At 42.9% G+C, this 20,111-nt stretch overlaps 1 protein-coding gene across 1 annotated transcript in view; it reads right to left on the bottom strand.

Annotated features, from left to right (window-relative positions):
* The window catches only part of CFAP44 (cilia and flagella associated protein 44), a 256,160-nt gene that overhangs the window by 116,990 nt on the left and 119,059 nt on the right, over nucleotides 1-20,111 (bottom strand). The window contains exons 27-29 of the mRNA XM_069760527.1: nucleotides 15,868-16,071; nucleotides 15,586-15,781; nucleotides 9,611-9,724 (exon numbers count right to left, since the gene is read on the bottom strand). Of these exons, the coding sequence (XP_069616628.1) occupies nucleotides 9,611-9,724; nucleotides 15,586-15,781; nucleotides 15,868-16,071 (514 nt within the window). The remainder of the gene's footprint in view (nucleotides 1-9,610; nucleotides 9,725-15,585; nucleotides 15,782-15,867; nucleotides 16,072-20,111) is intronic.

The following is a 20,111-nucleotide window of genomic DNA, read 5'->3' on the forward strand; positions in this document are numbered from 1 at the left end:
GGAGCGATTTCTCATAAACCCATGCTGATATGGAGTTAAACAGTTATTCTCATTGAGATAATCCAGAATAACATCCCTCAGAAACCCTTCAAATATTTTACCAACAATAGAGGTTAGACTTACTGGCCTATAATTTCCAGGTTCACTTTTAGAGCCCTTTTTGAATATTGGCACCACATTTGCTATGCGCCAATCCTGCGGAACAGACCCTGTCTCTATAGAGTCCCTAAAAATAAGAAATAATGGTTTATCTATTACATTACTTAGTTCTCTTAGTACTCGTGGGTGTATGCCATCCGGACCCGGAGATTTATCTATTTTAATCTTATTTAGCCGGTTTCGCACCTCTTCTTGGGTTAGATTGGTGACCCTTAATATAGGGTTTTCATTGTTTCTTGGGATTTCACCTAGCATTTCATTTTCCACCGTGAATACCGTGGAGAAGAAGGTGTTTAATATGTTAGCTTTTTCCTCGTCATCTACAACCATTCTTTCCTCACTATTTTTTAAGGGGCCTACATTTTCAGTTTTTATTCTTTTACTATTGATATAGTTGAAGAACAGTTTGGGATTAGTTTTACTCTCCTTAGCAATGTGCTTCTCTGTTTCCTTTTTGGCAGCTTTAATTAGTTTTTTAGATAAAGTATTTTTCTCCCTATAGTTTTTTAGAGCTTCAATGGTGCCATCCTGCTTTAATAGTGCAAATGCTTTCTTTTTACTGTTAATTGCCTGTCTTACTTCTTTGTTTAGCCACATTGGGTTTTTCCTATTTCTAGTCCTTTTATTCCCACAAGGTATAAACCGCTTACACTGCCTATTTAGGATGTTCTTAAACATTTCCCATTTATTATCTGTATTCTCATTTCTGAGGATATTGTCCCAGTCTACCAGATTAAGGGCATCTCTAAGCTGTTCAAACTTTGCCTTCCTAAAGTTCAATGTTTTTGTGACTCCCTGACAAGTCCCCCTAGTGAAAGACAGGTGAAACTGCACAATATTGTGGTCGCTATTTCCTAAATGCCCGACCACCTGCAGATTTGTTATTCTGTCAGGTCTATTAGATAGTATTAGGTCTAAAAGTGCTGCTCCTCTGGTTGGATTCTGCACCGATTGTGAAAGATAATTTTTCTTGGCTATTAGCAGAAACCTGTTGCCTTTATGGGTTTCACAGGTTTCTGTTTCCCAGTTAATATCCGGGTAGTTAAAGTCCCCCATAACCAGGACCTCATTATGGGTTGCAGCTTCATCTATCTGCTTTAGAAGTAGACTTTCCATGCTTTCTGTTATATTTGGGGGTTTGTAACAGACCCCAATGAGAATTTTGTTACCATTTTTCCCTCCATGAATTTCAACCCATATGGACTCGACATCCTCATTCCCTTCGCTAATATCCTCCCTTAAAGTGGACTTTAGACAAGACTTTACATAGAGACAAACCCCTCCTCCTCTCCGATTTTTACGATCCTTTCTAAACAGACTGTAACCCTGTAAGTTAACTGCCCAGTCATAGCTTTCATCTAACCATGTCTCGGTTATTCCCACTATGTCAAAGTTACCTGTAGATATTTCTGCTTCTAGTTCTTCCATCTTGTTTGTCAGGCTTCTGGCGTTTGCGAGCATGCAGTTTAGAGGATTTTGTTTTGTTCCAATCTCCTCACTGTGGATTGTTTTAGAAATGTTCTTACCTCCCTTCTGAGTATGTTTTCCTGGGTCGTCTTTGTTCGAGTCTAATGTTTTTCTTCCCGTCCCCTCTTCTTCTAGTTTAACGCCCTCCTGATGAGTGTAGCGAGTCTTCTGGCGAATGTGTGTTTCCCAGGTTTGTTGAGGTGTAGTCCGTCTCTGGCGAGGAGTCCATCATACCAGTAATTCACACCGTGGTCCAGGAATCCAAATCCTTGTTGTCTGCACCATCGTCTTAGCCAGTTGTTTGCATCAAGGATCCTGTTCCATCTCCTGGTGCCATGCCCGTCTACTGGAAGGATAGAAGAAAAAACTACCTGTGCATCCAGTTCCTTTACTTTCTTCCCCAACTCTTCAAAGTCCTTGCAGATTGTCGGTAGGTCCTTCCTTGCCGTGTCATTGGTGCCAACATGTATCAGAAGAAATGGGTGGACGTCCTTGGAGCTGAAGAGCTTTGGTATCCTATCGGTCACATCCTTGATCATCGCACCTGGAAGGCAGCATACTTCTCTTGCAGTTATGTCCGGTCTGCAGATGGCTGCTTCGGTGCCTCTCAGTAGTGAGTCTCCCACCACCACCACTCTTCGTTGCTTCTTGGCTGTACTTTTTGCTGTCACTTGTTGCTGTGTGCCCTTTTCTTTTTTGCTTGCTGGTATTGCTTCATTCTTAGGTGTGCCATCTTCATCCTCTACAAAGATTTGATATCGGTTCTTCAGTTGTGTGGTTGGTAATTTCTCCATGGTCTTCTTGCTTCTTTTGGTCACATGCTTCCACTCATCTGCTTTTGGAGGTTCTCTGACACTTTTTTCACCTTCTGTGACCAGTAGAGATGCTTCTGTTCTGTCTAGAAAGTCTTCATTCTCTTTGATGAGTTTCAAAGTTGCTATTCTTTCTTCCAGACCCCGCACCTTTTCTTCTAAAAGGGCCACTAGTCTACACTTCTGACAGGTGAAATTGGATTCTTCTTCTGGTCGATCTGTGAACATGTAGCACATGCTGCAGCTCACCATGTAGGTTGTCACATCTGCCATGTTGCTCCTAGATGCTGCTGACTTGCTGTGTGTTTTCCTTCTTGTGTAATCTACTCAGCCAAGCTCTCTTGCAATAATGTCCTACAGGCAAAAATTCGCGCGCGATCTTCTAGCTTAGGGAGACTTCGCTTCTCCCAGAAGGCACCTGGAATATGCAAATTAGCCTCCTGAAGCTTGAATCCCCTGGTTTGAGTCCTGTATATATACACCGCACAGGACCACTCCTCCTGTATATATACACTGCACAGTTCCACTCCTCCTGTCCTGTATATATACACTGCACAGTACCACTCCTCCTGTCCTGTATATATACACTGCACAGTACCACTCCTCCTGTCCTGTATATATACACTGCACAGTACCACTCCTCTTGTCCTGTATATATACACTGCACAGTACCACTCCTCCTGTATATATACACTGCACAGTACCACTCCTCCTGTCCTGTATATATACACTGCACAGTACCACTCCTCCTGTATATATACACTGCACAGTACCACTCCTCCTGTCCTGTATATATACACTGCACAGTACCACTCCTCCTGTCCTGTATATATACACTGCACAGTACCACTCCTCCTGTCCTGTATATATACACTGCACAGTACCGCTCCTCCTGTCCTGTATATATACACTGCACAGTACCACTCCTCCTGTCCTGTATATATACACTGCACAGTACCACTCCTCCTGTCCTGTATATATACACTGCACAGTACCACTCCTCCTGTATATATACACTGCACAGTACCACTCCTCCTGTATATATACACTGCACAGTACCACTCCTCTTGTCCTGTATATATACACTGCACAGTACCACTCCTCGTGTCCTGTATACACACTGCACAGTACCACTCCTCCTGTATATATACACTGCACAGCACCACTCCTCCTGTATATATACACTGCACAGTACCACTGCTCCTGTCCTGTATATATACACTGCACAGCACCACTCCTCCTGTATATATACACCGCACAGTACCACTCCTCCTGTCCTGTATATATACACTGCACAGTACCACTCCTCCTGTCCTGTATATATATACCGCACAGGACCACTCCTCTTGTATATATACACTGCACAGTACCACTCCTCCTGTATATATACACTGCACAGTACCACTCCTCCTGTATATATACACTGCACAGTTCCACTCCTCCTGTCCTGTATATATACACTGCACAGTACCACTCCTCCTGTCCTGTATATATACACCGCACAGGACCACTCCTCCTGTATATATACACTGCACAGTTCCACTCCTCCTGTCCTGTATATATACACTGCACAGTACCACTCCTCCTGTCCTGTATATATACACTGCACAGTACCACTCCTCCTGTCCTGTATATATACACTGCACAGTACCACTCCTCCTGTCCTGTATATATACACTGCACAGTACCACTCCTCCTGTACTGTATATATACACTGCACAGTACCACTCCTCCTGTCCTGTATATATATACCGCACAGGACCACTCCTCCTGTATATATACACTGCACAGTACCACTCCTCCTGTATATATACACCGCACAGTATCACTCCTCTTGTATATATACACTGCACAGTACCACTCCTCCTGTATATATACACTGCACAGTACCACTCCTCCTGTATATATACACTGCACAGTTCCACTCCTCCTGTCCTGTATATATACACTGCACAGTACCACTCCTCCTGTCCTGTATATATACACCGCACAGGACCACTCCTCCTGTATATATACACTGCACAGTTCCACTCCTCCTGTCCTGTATATATACACTGCACAGTACCACTCCTCCTGTCCTGTATATATACACTGCACAGTACCACTCCTCCTGTATATATACACTGCACAGTACCACTCCTCCTGTCCTGTATATATACACTGCACAGTACCACTCCTCCTGTCCTGTATATATACACTGCACAGTACCACTCCTCCTGTCCTGTATATATACACTGCACAGTACCACTCCTCCTGTATATATACACTGCACAGTACCACTCCTCCTGTCCTGTATATATACACTGCACAGTACCACTCCTCCTGTATATATACACTGCACAGTACCACTCCTCCTGTCCTGTATATATACACTGCACAGTACCACTCCTCCTGTCCTGTATATATACACTGCACAGTACCACTCCTCCTGTCCTGTATATATACACTGCACAGTACCACTCCTCCTGTCCTGTATATATACACTGCACAGTACCACTCCTCCTGTATATATACACTGCACAGTACCACTCCTCCTGTCCTATATATATACACTGCACAGTACCACTCCTCCTGTCCTGTATATATATACTGCACAGTACCACTCCTCCTGTCCTGTATATATACACTGCACAGTACCACTCCTCCTGTCCTGTATATATACACCGCACAGGACCACTCCTCCTGTATATATACACTGCACAGTACCACTCCTCCTGTCCTGTATATATACACTGCACAGTACCACTCCTCCTGTCCTGTATATATACACTGCACAGTACCACTCCTCCTGTCCTGTATATATACACCGCACAGGACCACTCCTCCTGTATATATACACTGCACAGTACCACTCCTCCTGTATATATACACTGCACAGTACCGCTCCTCCTGTCCTGTATATATACACTGCACAGTACCACTCCTCCTGTCCTGTATATATACACCGCACAGTACCACTCCTCCTGTATATATACACTGCACAGTACCACTCCTCCTGTATATATACACTGCACAGTACCACTCCTCCTGTATATATACACTGCACAGTACCACTCCTCTTGTCCTGTATATATACACTGCACAGTACCACTCCTCCTGTCCTGTATATATACACTGCACAGTACCACTCCTCCTGTCCTGTATATATACACTGCACAGTACCACTCCTCCTGTCCTGTATACATACACCGCACAGTACCACTCCTCCTGTCCTGTATATATACACTGCACAGTACCACTCCTCCTGTATATATACACTGCACAGTTCCACTCCTCCTGTCCTGTATATATACACTGCACAGTACCACTCCTCCTGTCCTGTATATATACACCGCACAGGACCACTCCTCTTGTATATATACACTGCACAGTACCACTCCTCCTGTATATATACACTGCACAGTACCACTCCTCCTGTATATATACACTGCACAGTACCACTCCTCCTGTCCTGTATATATACACTACACAGTACCACTCCTCCTGTCCTGTATATATACACCGCACAGTACCACTCCTCCTGTATATATACACTGCACAGTACCACTCCTCCTGTCCTGTATATACACACTGCACAGTACCACTCCTCCTGTATATATACACTGCACAGTACCACTCCTCCTGTATATATACACTGCACAGTACCACTCCTCTTGTCCTGTATATATACACTGCACAGTACCACTCCTCCTGTCCTGTATATATACACTGCACAGTACCACTCCTCCTGTATATATACACTGCACAGTTCCACTCCTCCTGTCCTGTATATATACACTGCACAGTACCACTCCTCCTGTCCTGTATATATACACTGCACAGTACCACTCCTCCTGTATATATACACTGCACAGTACCACTCCTCCTGTATATATACACTGCACAGTACCACTCCTCCTGTCCTGTATATATACACTGCACAGTACCACTCCTCTTGTCCTGTATATATACACTGCACAGTACCACTCCTCCTGTCCTGTATATATACACTGCACAGTACCACTCCTCCTGTATATATACACTGCACAGTACCACTCCTCCTGTCCTGTGTATATACACTGCACAGTACCACTCCTCCTGTCCTGTATATATACACTGCACAGTACCACTCCTCCTGTCCTGTATATATACACCGCACAGTACCACTCCTCCTGTCCTGTATATATACACTGCACAGTACCACTCCTCCTGTCCTGTATATATACACTGCACAGTACCACTCCTCCTGTATATATACACTGCACAGTACCGCTCCTCCTGTCCTGTATATATACACTGCACAGTACCGCTCCTCCTGTCCTGTATATATACACCGCACAGTACCGCTCCTCCTGTATATATATACTGCACAGTACCACTCCTCCTGTCCTGTATATATACACTGCACAGTACCGCTCCTCCTGTATATATACACTGCACAGTACCACTCCTCTTGTCCTGTATATATACACTGCACAGTACCACTCCTCTTGTCCTGTATATATACACTGCACAGTACCGCTCCTCCTGTCCTGTATATATACACTGCACAGTACCGCTCCTCCTGTCCTGTATATATACACCGCACAGTACCGCTCCTCCTGTATATATATACTGCACAGTACCACTCCTCCTGTCCTGTATATATACACCGCACAGTACCGCTCCTCCTGTATATATACACTGCACAGTACCACTCCTCTTGTCCTGTATATATACACTGCACAGTACCACTCCTCTTGTCCTGTATATATACACTGCACAGTACCACTCCTCCTGTCCTGTATATATACACCGCACAGTACCGCTCCTCCTGTATATATATACTGCACAGTACCACTCCTCCTGTCCTGTATATATACACTGCACAGTACCACTCCTCCTGTCCTGTATATATACACTGCACAGTACCACTCCTCCTGTCCTGTATATATACACTGCACAGTACCACTCCTCCTGTATATATACACTGCACAGTACCACTCCTCCTATCCTGTATATATACAATGCACAGCACCACTCCTCCTGTCCTGTATGTATACACTGCACAGTACCACTCCTCCTGTCCTGTATATATACACTGCACAGTACCACTCCTCCTGTCCTGTATATATACACCGCACAGTACCGCTCCTCCTGTATATATATACTGCACAGTACCACTCCTCCTGTCCTGTATATATACACTGCACAGTACCACTCCTCCTGTCCTGTATATATACACTGCACAGTACCACTCCTCCTGTATATATACACTGCACAGTACCACTCCTCCTGTCCTGTATATATACACTGCACAGTACCACTCCTCCTGTCCTGTATATATACACTGCACAGTACCACTCCTCCTGTATATATACACTGCACAGCACCACTCCTCCTGTCCTGTATGTATACACTGCACAGTACCACTCCTCCTGTCCTGTATATATACACTGCACAGCACCACTCCTCCTGTCCTGTATATATACACTGCAGAATTTACAATAGCTATCACTTATGTAAGAAGTGAATTATGGCATTGTACTATACCTAGATTTCTCTGCTGTATCCAGGCATCATGAATCGTGGTATGTGTTAAAGGGGGGGGGGGGGGGGGGCCCACTGAGACTCTTTCGCCCGGGGTTGGGGATATGAGGAGTGGGCGTGGTTGATACACACTCACACAAACATGCTTAGTGATTGGTTGGGGCTATGTGGAGTGGGCGTGGCTGATACACATGCTTAGTGATTGGTTGGGGCTATGTGGAGTGGGTGTGGCTGATACACATGCTTAGTGATTGGTTGGGGCTATGTGGAGTGGGCGTGGCTGATACACATGCTTAGTGATTGGTTAGGGCTATGGAAGTGGGCGTGGCTGATACACATGCTTAGTGATTGGTTGGGGCTATGTGGAGTGGGTGTGGCTGATACACATGCTTAGTGATTGGTTGGGGCTATGTGGAGTGGGTGTGGCTGATACACATGCTTAGTGATTGGTTGGGGCTATGTGGAGTGGGTGTGGCTGATACACATGCTTAGTGATTGGTTGGGGCTATGTGGAGTGGGTGTGGCTGATACACATGCTTAGTGATTGGTTGGGGCTATGTGGAGTGGGTGTGGCTGATACACATGCTTAGTGATTGGTTGGGGCTATGTGGAGTGGGCGTGGCTGATACACATGCTCAGTGATTGGTTGGGGCTATGTGGAATGGGTGTGGCTGATACACCTGCTTAGTGATTGGTTGGGGCTATGTGGAGTGGGTGTGGCTGATACACATGCTTAGTGATTGGTTGGGGCTATGTGGAGTGGGTGTGGCTGATACACACACACACATGCTTAGTGATTGGTTGGGGCTATGTGGAGTGGGCGTGGCTGATACACACATACACATAATTTTCTATATATAGATTAATGCAATGTACTGGAGGTGGTGAATCCGCGCGGTTCAGTGATCACAGAGGAGTCACCTGCGTTCAGTAGACGGCAGCGGACATACCCTGCGTCCACAGCGCTGCCACTTTCAGATCGCGGGCACCGGCCTAAGGCCCCTTTCACACATCAGTTTTTGCCGTCAGTCGCACTCCATCGAATTTTGACAAAAAACGGATCCAGCGACTGATGCCGCCGGATCCGTTTTTTCCTCATAGACTTGTATTAGCGACGGATTGTGCCGGATGGCCTCACATTTCATCTGTCATTCACTGGATCCGTCGAAAATTGTTTGTAAGGCGGCCGGAGACAATGGACATAGTAACGTTTTTTGTGTACGTCAAAAAAACGGACAGCGACGGATCCGACGCCATCTGTCGTTTGCTAGAATGGAAGCCTATGGCGCCGGATTGTTTTTTTTTTAACTGAGCATGCTCCGATCCAATTAGCCAGATCCGCTAGTCTGATCCGTCCAAAAAACAGATCTGACGCATCAGTTTTTCACAATCTGCGATGGATCCGTTGAGACAACGGATTGTGACTGTTGGCAAAAAACTGATGTGTGAAGGGAGCCCAAGGCATCTCACAGATGAGGATTTGTTACAATGTACCAGTCTGGGCAATCGTGTGTGAGATGCACCCATCGGCAGCACGGATCTCCTGGACGTGCTCAGGGTAGTGTGGTCGGCCGGCGGGTCATGGACAGTCCACATGGGAGACCGTTCCCAGGTAATGAGCCCCTTCACAAGATACATGTAAAAACCCGCCAGACCACACTCACTGTCCGGGCACACCGAATCATCGAAGACGCCTTCTTCAGACTGGGACGCGTCCTCGTCACTTTCATACATGGACTCCTCGTCCGAATCTTCATCGCTGTCCTCATCTTCCTCTTCTATAAGCACAAAGGAATCATCAGTTCATATATGCATACGATAGTACTGTCTGGTGCCATTCAATGTGTATACGTTATAACAGCATTATTTATGAGTACTGTATGGTGACACTAGTTATGTCTACAGTATAACAGCATTATTTATGATACTGTATGGTGGCATTAGCTATGTGTACAGTATAACAGCATTATTTATGATACTGTATGGTGGCACTAGTTATGTCTACAGTATAACAGCATTATTTATGAGTGCTGTATAGTGGCACTAGTTATGTCTACAGTATAACAGCATTATTTATGAGTACTGTATGGTGGCATTAGCTATGTGTACAGTATAACAGCATTATTTATGATACTGTATGGTGGCACTAGTTATGTCCACAGTATAACAGTATTATTTATGAGTACTGTATGGTGGCACTACTTATGTGTACAGTATAACAGCATTATTTATGAGTACTGTATGGTGGCACTAGTTATGTGTACAGTATAACAGCATTATTTATGAGTACTGTATGGTGGCACTAGTTATGTCTACAGTATAACAGCATTATTTATGAGTACTGTATGGTGGCACTAGTTATGTCTACAGTATAACAGCATTATTTATGAGTACTGTATGGTGGCACTAGTTATGTCTACAGTATAACAGCATTATTTATGAGTACTGTATGGTGGCACTAGTTATAACTACAGTATAACAGCATTATTTATGAGTACTGTATGGTGGCACTAGTAATGTCTACAGTATAACAGCATTATTTATGAGTACTGTATGGTGGCACTAGTTATGAGTACAGTATAACAACATTATTTATGAGTACTGTATGGTGGCACTAGTTATGTGTACAGTATAACAGCATTATTTATGAGTACTGTATGGTGACACTAGTTATGTGTACAGTATAACAGCATTATTTATGAGTACTGTATGGTGGCACTAGTTATGTGTACAGTATAACAGCATTATTTATGAGTACTGTATGGTGACACTAGTTATGTGTACAGTATAACAGCATTATTTATGAGTACTGTATGGTGACACTAGTTATGTCTACAGTATAACAGCATTATTTATGAGTACTGTATGGTGCCATTCAATGTGTATACATTATTACAGAAATATTTGTGTACTGTATGGTGGCACGAGTTATGTCTACAGTATAACAGCATTATTTATGAGTACTGTATGGTGGCACTAGTTATGTCTACAGTATAACAGCATTATTTATGAGTACTGTATGGTGGCACTAGTTATGAATAGAGTATAACAGCATTATTTATGAGTACTGTATGGTGACACTAGTTAGGTCTACAGTATAACAGCATTATTTATGAGTACTGTATGGTGGCACTAGTTATGAGTACAGTATAACAGCATTATTTATGAGTACTGTATGGTGGCACTAGTTATGAGTAGAGTATAACAGCATTATTTATGAGTACTGTATGGTTGCACTAGTTATGTCTACAGTATAACAGCATTATTTATGAGTACTGTATGGTGGCACTAGTTATGTCTACAGTATAACAGCATTATTTATGAGTACTGTATGGTGGCACTAGTTATGTCTACAGAATAACAGCATTAGTTATGAGTACTGTAGGGTGGCACTAGTTATGTCTACAGTATAACAGCATTATTTATGAGTACTGTATGGTGGCACTAGTTATGTGTACAGTATAACAGCATTATTTATGAGTACTGTATGGTGGCACTAGTTATGTCTACAGTATAACAGCATTATTTATGAGTACTGTATGGTGGCACTAGTTATGTCTACAGTATAACAGCATTATTTATGAGTACTGTATGGTGGCACTAGTTATAACTACAGTATAACAGCATTATTTATGAGTACTGTATGGTGGCACTAGTAATGTCTACAGTATAACAGCATTACTTATGAGTACTGTATGGTGGCACTAGTTATGAGTACAGTATAACAGCATTATTTATGAGTACTGTATGGTGGCACTAGTTATGTGTACAGTATAACAGCATTATTTATGAGTACTGTATGGTGACACTAGTTATGTGTACAGTATAACAGCATTATTTATGAGTACTGTATGGTGGCACTAGTTATGTGTACAGTATAACAGCATTATTTATGAGTACTGTATGGTGACACTAGTTATGTGTACAGTATAACAGCATTATTTATGAGTACTGTATGGTGACACTAGTTATGTCTACAGTATAACAGCATTATTTATGAGTACTGTATGGTGCCATTCAATGTGTATACATTATTACAGAAATATTTGTGTACTGTATGGTGGCACGAGTTATGTCTACAGTATAACAGCATTATTTATGAGTACTGTATGGTGGCACTAGTTATGTCTACAGTATAACAGCATTATTTATGAGTACTGTATGGTGGCACTAGTTATGAATAGAGTATAACAGCATTATTTATGAGTACTGTATGGTGACACTAGTTAGGTCTACAGTATAACAGCATTATTTATGAGTACTGTATGGTGGCACTAGTTATGAGTACAGTATAACAGCATTATTTATGAGTACTGTATGGTGGCACTAGTTATGAGTAGAGTATAACAGCATTATTTATGAGTACTGTATGGTTGCACTAGTTATGTCTACAGTATAACAGCATTATTTATGAGTACTGTATGGTGGCACTAGTTATGTCTACAGTATAACAGCATTATTTATGAGTACTGTATGGTGGCACTAGTTATGAGTACAGTATAACAGCATTATTTATGAGTACTGTATGGTGGCACTAGTTATGTCTACAGAATAACAGCATTAGTTATGAGTACTGTAGGGTGGCACTAGTTATGTCTACAGTATAACAGCATTATTTATGAGTATTGTATGGTGGCACTAGTTATGAGTAGAGTATAACAGCATTATTTATGAGTATTGTATGGTGGCACTAGTTATGAGTAGAGTATAACAGCATTATTTATGAGTACTGTATGGTGGCACTAGTTATGTCTACAGTATAACAGCATTAGTTATGAGTACTGTATGGTGGCACTAGTTATGTCTACAGTATAACAGAATTAGTTATGAGTACTGTATGGTGGCACTAGTTATGTCTACAGTATAACAGCATTATTTATGAGAGCAAAAAAAGGGGAGAAGCCAGCGCAGCCTAAGGTTAAGACGCAATACATAAAGTGCGAATGCACATATTAATTTCTAACTGTATTTTCAAAATGAGACATTTAGCAAACAATTGATCAATTCTTTGAGCCACCCCGCCTCTTCACGGCAATCTCATATTGGGGCAGTCCTACACTACGTTTTTTATATTCGCTGTGCCATAAAGGCCTCCTAAATGAACTAAATGCAAGACGACATTAAAAACATGCTGTACCTGGAGCATATATACTGAGTCACCCCCATGGCGCCAGAGACATTTCGGATCCAACCTCCACACTGCCCATCTAGAGCCACAGATGAAGAGTGAAACAGGCTGAGGCACAGGTGCATAATTAAACAAAGCCTGAGGCAGGGCAGGGCTGCTGTGTGTGAACAGCAGCCTATCAATCACTGAGACACAGAAAGAATTGAGCACATAACCAGTGATTGATAGGCTGCTGTCCACACACAGCAGCCCTGCCCTGCCTCAGGCTTTGTTTAATTATGCACCTGTGCCTCAGCCTGTTTCACTCTTCATCTGTGGCTCTAGATGGGCAGTGTGGAGGTTGGATCCGAAATGTCTCTGGCGCCATGGGGGTGACTCAGTATATGCTCCAGGTACAGCATGTTTTTAATGTGGTCTTGCATTTAGTTCATTTAGGAGGCCTTTATGGCACAGCGAATATAAAAAACGTAGTGTAGGACTGCCCCAATATGAGATTGCCGTGAAGAGGCGGGGTGGCTCAAAGAATTGATCAATTGTTTGCTAAATGTCTCATTTTGAAAATACAGTTAGAAATTAATATGTGCATTCGCACTTTATGTATTGCGTCTTAACCTTAGGCTGCGCTGGCTTCTCCCCTTTTTTTGCAGCATTATTTATGAGTATGTATGGTGGCACTAGTTATGTCTACAGCATAACAGCATTATTTATGAGTATTGTATGGTGGCACTAGTTATGAGTAGAGTATAACAGCATTATTTATGAGTACTGTATGGTGGCACTAGTTATGTCTACAGTATAACAGCATTATTTATGAGTACTGTATGGTGGCACTAGTAATGTCTACAGTATAACAGTATTATTTATGAGTACTGTATGGTGGCACTAGTTATGAGTACAGTATAACAGCATTATTTATGAGTACTGTATGGTGGCACTAGTTATGTCTACAGTATAACAGCATTATTTATGAGTATTGTATGGTGGCACTAGTTATGAGTAGAGTATAACAGCATTATTTATGAGTACTGTAAGGTGGCACTAGTTATGTCTACAGTATAACAGCATTAGTTATGAGTACTGTATGGTGGCACTAGTTATGTCTACAGTATAACAGCATTATTTATGAGTACTGTATGGTGGCACTAGTTATGAGTACAGTATAACAGCATTATTTATGAGTACTGTATGGTGGCACTAGTTATGTCTACAGTATAACAGCATTATTTATGATACTGTAAGGTGGCACTAGTTATGAGTACAGTATAACAGCATTATTTATGAGTACTGTATGGTGGCACTAGTTATGAGTAGAGTATAACAGCATTATTTATGAGTACTGTAAGGTGGCACTAGTTATGTCTGCAGTATAACAGCATTAGTTATGAGTACTGTATGGTGGCACTAGTTATGTCTACAGTATAACAGTATTATTTATGAGTATGTATGGTGGCACTAGTTATGTCTACAGTATAACAGCATTATTTATGAGTACTGTATGGTGACACTAGTTATGTCTACAGTATAACAGTATTATTTATGAGTATGTATGGTGGCACTAGTTATGTCTACAGTATAACAGCATTATTTATGAGTACTGTATGGTGGCACTAGTTATGTGTACAGTATAACAGCATTATTTATGAGTACTGTATGGTGGCACTAGTTATGTGTACAGTATAACAGCATTATTTATGAGTACTGTAAGGTGGCACTAGTTATGTCTGCAGTATAACAGCATTAGTTATGAGTACTGTATGGTGGCACTAGTTATGTCTACAGTATAACAGCATTATTTATGAGTATGTATGGTGGCACTAGTTATGTCTACAGTATAACAGCATTATTTATGAGTACTGTATGGTGGCACTAGTTATGAGTAGAGTATAACAGCATTATTTATGAGTACTGTATGGTGGCACTAGTTATGAGTACAGTATAACAGCATTATTTATGAGTACTGTATGGTGGCACTAGTTATGTCTACAGTATAACAGCATTATTTATGAGTACTGTATGGTGGCACTAGTTATGTGTACAGTATAACAGCATTATTTATGAGTACTGTATGGTGGCACTAGTTATGTCTACAGTATAACAGCATTATTTATGAGTATGTATGGTGGCACTAGTTATGTCTACAGTATAACAGCATTATTTATGAGTACTGTATGGTGGCACTAGTTATGAGTACAGTATAACATCATTATTTATGAGTACAGTATGGTGGCTAGTTATGTATACAGTATAACAGCATTATTTATGAGTACTGTATGGTGGCACTAGTAATGTGAACAGTATAACAACATTATTAGTGTACATTATGATAGCAGTACTGTTTGCTTAGTGCAGCATACTGTATGTAGACCGTATGATGCCATTCTTTACCGTGTAGTGAAGCTGGGTGTATTTAGTGCATTCATCTGTAAATCTGATGAAAAGCTATGTTCAGCCATTATTCTTTCCACTAGTTCTGATACTAAGAAGTGCAGGATACACAAGCGGGCGACCAACCTTCATCTCCGCGCGCCTCCTTCTTCTTTACTCGCTTGATCTTCTTCTTGAAGACTTTGGTGAGAAATGTGGCAAATTTGTTGCCCTCTCCCAGCGATGTCTGGAAGGCAGCGTGTAGACCCTTCTCCTTCTCCTGGAGCTTCACCACTTCCTTCCTCTTGGCCTCTAACTGCTGCATAAAATCCTCTGACTTCCTCTGCAAGAGAAAACATAAAATAATTCTCCAATGTATGGATGCTCCCTGGATGGACGTCCCTCTGGGCCCGATGTTCACTGATGTACCCTCATTTCATCCAGCTCAGCGATTCGGTCACTGACTCTCTCCTGCAGGATGTCCTCCCGCTTCTCAAAATCCTTCAGCAAGAGAAGTTCTTCGAAAAGTGTTATGTGCCTCAGGTCGGCCATCTTCATCTGCACGTCCAGCTGCATCTTCTTGTGTCGTACAATGCGGAGCTCGGCGTCAAAATCAACGGCCAGTTTGGTCACCTGGAACAAAGGTGCAGTGAGAGTACAGAAACATATACCGTATATACTCGAGTATAAGCCGACCCGAGTATAAGCCGACCCGAGTATAAGCTGACCCCCCTAATTTTGCCCCAAAAAGTGGGAAAACTTATTGACTCGAGTATAAGCCTAGGGTGGAAAATGCAGCAGCTACCGGTAAATGTCAAAAGTAAAAATAGATACCAATAAAAGTAAAATTAATTGAGACATCAGTAGGTTAAGTGTTTTTGAATATCCATATTGAATCAGGAGCCCCATATAATGCTCCATAAAGTTTGATGGGCTCCATTAGATGCTCCATATTAAAATATGCCCCATATAATCCTGCATAAAGGGTAATAATGGCCCCATAAGATGCTCCATAGACACATTTGCCCAATATAATGCTGCACAAACGTTATGGCCTCATAAGATGCTCCATACAGTCACTTGCCCCTTATAGTGCTGCACAAAAGTTATGGCCCCATAAGATGCTCCGCACAGTCACTTGCCCCATATAGTGCTGCACAATCGTTATGGCCCCATAAGATGCTCTATACAGACACTTGCCCCATATAGTGCTGCACAAAAGTTATGGCCCCATAAGATGCTCTATACAGACACTTGCCCCATATAGTGCTGCACAAAAGTTATGGCCCCATAAGATGCTCCATACAGTCACTTGCCCCATATAGTGCTGCACAAACATTATGGCCCCATAAGATGATCCATACAGTCACTTGCCCCATATAGTGCTGCACAATCGTTATGGCCCCATAAGATGCTCCATACAGTCACTTGCCCCTTATAGTGCTGCACAAACATTATGGCCCCATAAGATGATCCATACAGTCACTTGCCCCATATAGTGCTGCACAAACGTTATGGCCCCATAAGATGCTCCGCACAGTCACTTGCCCCATATAGTGCTGCACAATCATTATGGCCCCATAAGATGCTCCATACAGTCACTTGCCCCATATAGTGCTGCACAATCGTTAGTAACATAGTAACATAGTTAGTAAGGCCGAAAAAAGACATTTGTCCATCCAGTTCAGCCTATATTCCATCATAATAAATCCCCAGATCTACGTCCTTCTACAGAACCTAATAATTGTATGATACAATATTGTTCTGCTCCAGGAAGACACCAGGCCTCTCTTGAACCCCTCGACTGAGTTCGCCATCACCACCTCCTCAGGCAAGCAATTCCAGATTCTCACTGCCCTAACAGTAAAGAATCCTCTTCTATGTTGGTGGAAAAACCTTCTCTCTTCCAGATGCAAAGAATGCCCCCTTGTGCCCGTCACCTTCCTTGGTATAAACAGATCCTCAGCGAGATATTTGTATTGTCCCCTTATATACTTATACATGGTTATTAGATCGCCCCTCAGTCGTCTTTTTTCTAGACTAAATAATCCTAATTTCGCTAATCTATCTGGGTATTGTAGTTCTCCCATCCCCTTTATTAATTTTGTTGCCCTCCTTTGTACTCTCTCTAGTTCCATTATATCCTTCCTGAGCACCGGTGCCCAAAACTGGACACAGTACTCCATGTGCGGTCTAACTAGGGATTTGTACAGAGGCAGTATAATGCTCTCATCATGTGTATCCAGACCTCTTTTAATGCACCCCATGATCCTGTTTGCCTTGGCAGCTGCTGCCTGGCACTGGCTGCTCCAGGTAAGTTTATCATTAACTAGGATCCCCAAGTCCTTCTCCCTGTCAGATTTACCCAGTGGTTTCCCATTCAGTGTGTAATGGTGATATTGATTCCCTCTTCCCATGTGTATAACCTTACATTTATCATTGTTAAACCTCATCTGCCACCTTTCAGCCCAAGTTTCCAACTTATCCAGATCCATCTGTAGCAGAATACTATCTTCTCTTGTATTAACTGCTTTACATAGTTTTGTATCATCTGCAAATATCGATATTTTACTGTGTAAACCTTCTACCAGATCATTAATGAATATGTTGAAGAGAACAGGTCCCAATACTGACCCCTCGTTATGGGTTAATCGTTATGGCCCCATAAGATGCTCCATACAGACACTTGCCCCATTATAGTGCTGCACAAACGTTATGGCCCCATAAGATGCTCCGTACAGTCACTTGCCCCATATAGTGCTGCACAATCGTTATGGCCCCATAAGATGCTCCATACAGTCACTTGCCCCATTATAGTGCTGCACAATCGTTATGGCCCCATAAGATGCTCCGTACAGTCACTTGCCCCATATAGTGCTGCACAATCGTTATGGCCCCATAAAATGCTCCATACAGTCACTTGCCTCATTATAGTGCTGCACAATCGTTATGGCCCCATAAAATGCTCCGTACAGTCACTTGCCTCATTATAGTGCTGCACAAACGTTATGGCCTCATAAGATGCTCCATACAGTCACTTGCCCCTTATAGTGCTGCACAAAAGTTATGGCCCCATAAGATGCTCCGCACAGTCACTTGCCCCATTATAGTGCTGCACAATCGTTATGGCCCCATAAAATGCTCCGTACAGTCACTTGCCTCATTATAGTGCTGCACAAACGTTATGGCCTCATAAGATGCTCCATACAGTCACTTGCCCCTTATAGTGCTGCACAAAAGTTATGGCCCCATAAGATGCTCCGCACAGTCACTTGCCCCATATAGTGCTGCACAATCGTTATGGCCCCATAAGATGCTCCATACAGTCACTTGCCCCATTATAGTGCTGCACAATCGTTATGGCCCCATAAGATGCTCCGTACAGTCACTTGCCCCATATAGTGCTGCACAATCGTTATGGCCCCATAAGATGCTCCATACAGTCACTTGCCCCATTATAGTGCTGCACAATCGTTATGGCCCCATAAAATGCTCCGTACAGTCACTTGCCCCATTATAGTGCTGCACAATCGTTATGGCCCCATAAGATGCTCCGTACAGTCACTTGCCCCTTATAGTGCTGCACAATCGTTATGGCCCCATAAGATGCTCCATACAGTCACTTGCCCCATTATAGTGCTGCACAATCGTTATGGCCCCATAAAATGCTCCGTACAGTCACTTGCCCCATTATAGTGCTGCACAATCGTTATGGCCCCATAAGATGCTCCATACAGACACTTGCCCCATATAGTGCTGCACAAACATTATGGCCCCATAAGATGATCCGTACAGTCACTTGCCTCATTATAGTGCTGCACAAACGTTATGGCCCCATAAGATGCTCCATACAGTCACTTGCCCCATTATAGTGCTGCACAATCGTTATGGCCCCATAAGATGCTCCGTACAGTCACTTGCCCCATTATAGTGCTGCACAAACGTTATGGCCCCATAAGATGCTCCATACAGTCACTTGCCCCTTATAGTGCTGCACAAACATTATGGCCCCATAAGATGATCCATACAGTCACTTGCCCCATATAGTGCTGCACAAACGTTATGGCCCCATAAGATGCTCCGCACAGTCACTTGCCCCTTATAGTGCTGCACAAACGTTATGGCCCCATATAGTGCTGCACAATCGTTATGGCCCCATAAGATGCTCTATACAGACACTTGCCCCATTATAGTGCTACACAAGCGTTATCCTCACCCATCCCTTGTAGATTGTGAGCCCTCGCGGGCAGGGTCCTCTCTCCTCCTGTACCAGTTGTGACTTGTATTGTTCAAGATTATTGTACTTGTTTCATTATGTATACCCCTCCTCACATGTAAAGCGCCATGGAATAAATGGTGCTATAATAATAAATAATAATAATAATAAAGATGCTCCATACAGTCACTTGCCCCTTAAAGTGCTGCAGAAACATTATGGCCCCATAAGATGCTCCATACAGACACTTGCCCCGTATGTTGTGGCTGCGAAAAAAAAAAAAAAATCACATACTCACCTCTCCGTCGCTCAGGACCCCGGCACTTTCACCTGCTCCTCGTTCGGGTGCGGCTCCGTCCTCAGCACTGACGTTCAGCAGAGGGCGCGCACTGACTCAGCACTGACGTTCAGCAGAGGGCGCGCACTGACAACGTCACTGCGCCCTCTGACCTGAGCG

This window comes from Ranitomeya imitator, chromosome 3 (genome assembly GCF_032444005.1).
Source record: "Ranitomeya imitator isolate aRanImi1 chromosome 3, aRanImi1.pri, whole genome shotgun sequence".
NCBI lineage: Eukaryota > Metazoa > Chordata > Amphibia > Anura > Dendrobatidae > Ranitomeya > Ranitomeya imitator.